At 47.6% G+C, this 6,384-nt stretch overlaps 1 protein-coding gene across 1 annotated transcript; it reads left to right on the top strand.

The window, feature by feature from the left end:
- Positions 1-767: 767 nt before the first annotated feature.
- K444DRAFT_536625 (Mg-dependent DNase) lies at positions 768-1,959 on the top strand (the record flags this gene model as incomplete). Its single annotated transcript, XM_024875393.1, has 3 exons — positions 768-848; positions 947-1,124; positions 1,208-1,959. 3 exons carry the CDS (start codon positions 768-770, stop codon positions 1,957-1,959), a joined length of 1,011 nt encoding a protein of 336 aa, XP_024732962.1.
- Between the last annotated feature and the right edge of the window lie 4,425 nt (positions 1,960-6,384).

Here is a 6,384-nt window from a genome sequence, read left to right as displayed (position 1 = left end):
CCCTTTCCCCCTATAAGCCCCCTCTCTTATCCATATATATAGGGAGAGAGAGAGAAGAATTAAAGAAAGTAGATATTTGAAGTAGTAATAGAGGCACAGGGAGAGGGTATAGTATGTGGGCGTGATATGTGTATGGTATTTGCGATTTTTGGTGGGGTGCGCACGTGCCACAAATCTGACATCGAAAGTCGAAAACCGGATTCGAAAATCGCTTGATCACTTGATCCTTACGGCTTTCCGTAGAGGGCGCACATTTCTGCTCTCTTGGCGGCGTATCCCCTCACATGCATGTCAACGCTTCAAAATTGGCATTTGGAGAGAACATTTAACGTGATCAGGACCACTTCCTGTAGCGAGGACGACGACTCAAGTCTGTCGAGGACCAGTCAGCTTCTTGTAGTTTGACGGTTTCTAGGCTGGCAATTTCGACCTCCGCTTCCACTCGGACAAGGGCTTGGGTACTGCGAGCATCGTTGCTGCGGTCTTTAACAATGAACACAAAGTGGTGGTGTCCTTGATGAACCGTTGGGGAGAAGAAGAACAGGCGAAATCCGGATTCAGAGGTCAACTAGGCTGCCCAGGGAGGTTTCAGCCTCGCGTGCCTGCTTGACTCACTTCACCATCCTCGCTTTCCTTGTGTTCCATCAACATCTTCCAATTCCTTCATGAGTCGTTTCCACAACCAATCCAACCTTCTGCGCGCTTCTTCCTCGATATTGAATTCCCTACTCCGCCAACCACCAACTCTTCGCGCGCTCGCAGTCCAGATGTCGACCAGCAACGCACCAGAAGTGCCGCAGCCTTCTGCAGCGACCCCAAATGGAGTCTACAAACCACGTTACATAGATGTACGCGTCTGCTTTCCAAGTCAATTACTTCCTTCGACTCTGTCGTATTATTTAGCCCATAGGTAGAAGAAAAATGCTCATGACAACCCGCACAGTAGATAGGTATCAACCTCACCGATCCCGTCTACAGCGGAAAATATTACGGTACACAACGTCATCCAAACGACCTCTCGGGTGTTCTACAACGTGCAAAGGGAGCAGGGTGCCAGAGGTTGATCGTCACAGGCTCGGATTTGACAGAGTCAAGGAAAGCTATCGAATTGGCAAAGGCACACCGTTAGTCCTCCGCTCGGCACCCATCCCTCATCCACAACCCAGGACCACGTCAACATCAAGTGCTAACGGTTTCTGGTATGCAGCAGGCATAATCTACACCACAGTCGGCGTCCACCCCTGCTCCTGCCAACAATTCACAAAAACCCCCTCCAGCGGCTCCATCTTCCTCACACAACTCAAAGCCCTCGCCCTCTCAGCCAAAGAGTCGGGACACTGCGTCGCCTTCGGCGAGATTGGCCTCGATTACGACCGTCTCGAGCTCTGCCCAAAAGATATCCAGCTCGAATACTTTGCCAAACAACTAGATGTCGCTGTCGAGATCGGCTTGCCTCTGTTCCTGCATTCGAGGGCTGCACACGAGGATTTTATACACCTGTTGAAGGAGCGGGAACATGGGTTGCGGAAAAAAGGGGTCGTGCATAGTTTTACTGGAACAAGGGAGGAGATGCTGGAACTTGTAGAGATGGGCTGGGATATCGGCGTTAATGGGTGTAGTTTGAAGACGGTGGAGAATTGCTTGGTGGTCAAGGAGATTCCGCTCGAGAGACTACAGCTTGAGACTGATGGGCCTTGGTGCGAGATGAGGGCTAGTCATGCAGGGACAGCCCACTTGCACGGGTATAAAGAGGAGAAGGAGGTCAAGTGGGTTAAGAAGGAGAAGTGGGTTGAAGGTGCTGCTGTCAAAGGACGGAATGAGCCGTGTATGATTGGCAAGGTTGCGTGGGCTGTGGCGGGGATTAAGGGGGTCGGTGTTGAGGTTGTTGCGGAAGCGGCGTGGAAGAATAGTGTGAGGATGTTTGGGCTGGGTGAGAAGGTCGAGGAGGAGGAGCTGTGATGATGCTTGGGGTGGGTGAAGGTTTTCGAGTGCTTCACAACTAGCCCAGCGAGCTACCCTTCGTCGGGGGAGAATAGATGATAGATGAAATTCGCATTAGAATAGTAATTACAGACATTATAGTTCCTCCTGGCCTGGACTTTCTCCCGGGAAGCTCAAAAAGTAGATGCTGGCGTCGAACAGCAAGTGCATCCAGAGGTGAGATCTTGTACCAATCCTGCTTCGGTCCTACATAGTACGAAGTAACCAACAAGTTGCAAATTCAACCATCACTTACTTCATGGTATACCGTGCCTTATGTTTACGTAAGGTGTTGTCCCTGATTTAACAGTTGGGATCTTCGAATGATGCTTAAATCTCAACTACATGTTTGCAATGTTTAGCCTGTTCACGTACATCGTACCATATAAATACAGAGTATGCTTGCTCTTAGATTGAAGTGTGGTATTTTGATTCGTTGAGTCTATAAGTTTGAAAATGGGAGGTTGTGATCCGGATTCTGGAACAAGTTGCTGTTGTGAGGGACAAAGGGAAGGAGGCCTTCTGGTATGATAAGAACATCGATCTCGAGATTACTCCAGAGGCAAGACGTAAAAATGAATAGAATTTCAGAAGGATGCTAATTACTTTGATAACAGTTCCGCAAATTCACGAAAGCATGCAGCGGAATACCCATATACTCAGGATTAATTTTCCCTATCGCTGGTTCCGTTTTAGTCTCCGGACGTGAGCAGCTGCTGCTTTAACCTGAGCTAAGGGTGAGCATACCTGAGCCGAGGGTGAGTGTACCTGATCAGAGCCTGAGCGGAGCCTAAGCACCCTAAGCACGCCCTAAGCCAGCCTGCGCACTATATGGAAATCATTTTGGCCTCCTATATGCTCCGGCTACAGTTTCCTTACCGAATTTTGCCTGGGAATCCGTTTCTGTTCCCTTAGCCGGAGCAGATTTTGGATTCCTCTTGTTAAAGAACACGTGACTAGTACTTCAGCTTCGCAATTGTTTTGACCTCCGTGGCATTACTTACCTCAGGCACTCAGGCTATTTGGTTAACGACTTAATGTTTAAGGCTATAGGCAATTCCTAGTATAGCTAATTAGTAAATCATATGACGTCTTCGACCATATAGTATATATAAGAGAAGGTAATATAATCTCAGAGCGAAAGTACTTTTATATATTTATCCTAGTGCGCTAAACTTCTCTTGGATTATAGCCGAGATGCCTAAGGTAAGGGATGACCTTTATTGCCTATCACCTCAGCCATTTGGGCTACAGATCGAGGACTTTTCCTAATACCGTTACTACCGGTAAACTGAAACAAGCCACATGTGGACCTTGACCAAATAGCCGGAGTGCTTTATCCTGATTTTTGGGCCTGTATGGAAATACTTTGACAAAATATAGTATTATTCTAAAAACTATTTTCCTCCACAAGTACACACAGTACTATTAACTAGATAGAATCGTTCGATTTCTTTACTATTGTTTTATAATTGATTGAATTTTGGATTATGTCGGCCCAAAACCGTCTTTGTTATATTGCGTAGTTGAATCCGTCCACATCTTAAGCCCCTGCCAGTCCCACCGTTTGTGGCCCTAAGTCAATGTTTTCCAGAGCTGGACGCGGTCCGCATCGACAAACCAAAGTGAAACGAGGCCGCGAGGCTGTGAAAAGCAAGGCTGACAGTAAAGAGCGAGGCTGGGAGTGAAGCGAGACTGTGGGGCATAGTTTTATTATTCTGGATAGGGAGGTAAATAAAGACTACGCTAGACCGTCTCGAAATGCAAATTCGGGGCATCAATGTATTAGTTGCTCCACCGAGCCGGTGGAGAGTAAACTTTGGTATCACGAATTATTCCTTCCTTCTTTCAGTTATGATCATTACTTTTAAAGACTTCTAAGACTGCCAACCCAGTATATATTAATATGGATTATATCCCGCTCCCAGAGCATCCGATCTTCGACTACATAATTGAGATATCCTACCTCGCCAACTCTTCGGTCGCATATGGCAGTCGAGGGTTCTTGGACTTCCGCGCTCGCATGGACTTTCCCCTGTTTAGAATAATCAACGGTGATCTGGGCGGGAGAACAAACGACAAACTCCTTGCCTTCGTCCAGTCATGGTGCTACTTTGGCCTCCTCGTTGAATTCTTCAAGACCGCAGATATCGATATCGACCTTCAAGAGTTTCTAAAACCATCATCCAAGACTAATGAACATTAACAACTTGTCACGACTGTAGAAATACCCAATTATCTACTTCTATGGGGACGGAGAAGTCGCAGAACGGGGAGGGCAGAGTGGAGGAATCCCATGCATACCTGCAGTGAATACTTCGAAAAAGCAAGTCAAGTCATTGGCGAGATTGGACTTCTGGAAAACAAAACGCAATCAAGACATTTTTCTAGTGCTAGAGATCTGGATCCAGATGCTTTGAGGACTTGGCGTACAGTCCACCTCTCTGCCATTATTCTCGGGAAGCAACTGAATACCGCTCTCAAAACATGTTATGGCGCGGATAGTAACCCCCATTGGGGCTATTCTGCTCTTTCCGAAGAGCGCATGCTGCAGGCTGGCTGGTGCCCAAGCGAAATTCAAATTCACAAGGACCAGAGGGTGGACCAGACTACTTGCTATTACCTCGGGTTTATAGATCGACGCGGACAAAGGAGGGATTACAACAAATGCACACCGTCGCAGTGTTGGACTGAAAAAATAGGCTGGTCGACTTATCGTACCTCGCATGTTTCCGGTTATAAATGCCCGCAAGACTGGGAAAATGACGCATCAACTCAAACATGGCTAAGCCAGGTTTGTGGAATTATTCGCCGGGGCAGTATTCCCCTAATCACCCTTTAAGAGGATGAATATGGAGAGCCTATACATACGCATCCGCAGATAAAGTCCGTGTTTTAGATGCCGTCCTATCTCAGGTATCGAAGCTCGCGGACACGGTGGAAATTCTTACAAGTATTCGGTCCTCCACCTGAGTTCGTCGGCTTTTAATTTTCCACGAAGCAGCACTGGCGATGCAGATCTCCTACCAGTTCGCGGATTACGCTATAAAGAACACTGAGATTTACCAAGCGTCGACAGAGGAAGAGTTCGACCGAGCGATATGGTTGTTCTGTCAAAAGAGCTAGGATCTTTCTTCTTTCGATCTGGAGGCTAGCATCGATCAGGACATGAGGGAACAATACAACATAGCCTTGAGAGTACCCGAGCGACTCGTCCACCTTCAGCATCTCAAAGGTCAAGCCTTCCAATATCTTGCCATAGTAGAGGCACATACCATTGACCACCACGACACCGACAATTACCGGTTACTCAGCCAAGCAATCCGACCTCTTCGCTGGCGGCGAACAAGTCGTATTGAAGACGAGTCAATCTGCATAGCTGGAATCCTGGGACTCGATGTGGCTGGCCTCATCGACAAATGCCCTCTTGACAGAGTGAAGAAGCTCCTGGGGGAGATGGAGTATACGGAGATCGCGGCATAAAGTGACAGGACTACAGGGCATTTGCCTTGAAAGGTCACTATAACGACCTTTCCAGGTGCCGAGTAACCCCTATAAAGGCCCATAATTACAGCGGAGTGCCCTGAAAGTGCGCTATAAACTTTGTCAAGGGATACCACACCTCTCTCAGGCTTATCCCCTGTACTTACAAGGGAATTCTCGCTAATGAGGCCTATAGAAGCCCCTCAATCGGGGCCCGAGCGCTATAGTTGCTCAGTCAACAGAGCTAATACCCCTATAAATTGTCAAGAACCTTGCGAATGTCTCACAGGGTCCTTTGAGGACATAGTACTTAAGAGTTCAGGGCCTTACAGCCGGTGCGCCGCCTAGAAACATACGCTATAGGGAATTTTGAGATTAAATGACCTGTAGTCCTGTCACTTTATGCCGCGATCTCCGTATTCTAGCCGACACATTATTTCTCGACAATTCGCGGACCCAAGAGATAGGATATAGCTGATACCAACGACGTTCCTCAGCATGGGCAATGATTCGGGTATGCCATTCGCAAAGGCCGGAAAACCTACAGCTGAGGGCCTTGTGGTCAAGCTGCCTGGATTAATCATGCACGAGCCGTTTGTACCTCTTGACTTACGTCGCTCTTCTGGGTCTGTGAGAGAAGAACAAATTTACACAAAGCAAGAGAGGCACGTTTATAATATCATTCCACTCGATCCAAGCTTTAGGTGGGAAGCTACCGAGGGGTGAAAGTTGTGGCGATCCGGTCGGCGGAGACAACGCTCAACGCAACTAAAATTAGCCAGATTGTGCAGGTGGACAAGGAGGTTAATGGGAGAATAGGTTGCCATTTGGAGTGCCAAGTTATTATCAGTTCTTGGCATATTCAGGACCTAGAGGGGAATTTTCCTAAGACCTTGGGATTTCTGAAATTCACTCAGAGCG

The sequence above is a fragment of the Hyaloscypha bicolor genome, assembly GCF_002865645.1.
Source record: "Hyaloscypha bicolor E unplaced genomic scaffold K444scaffold_123, whole genome shotgun sequence".
Taxonomy (NCBI): Eukaryota; Fungi; Ascomycota; class Leotiomycetes; order Helotiales; family Hyaloscyphaceae; genus Hyaloscypha; species Hyaloscypha bicolor.
Note: the sequence above shows the minus strand (reverse complement) of the source record. Positions and strands in the feature narration are given on the sequence as shown.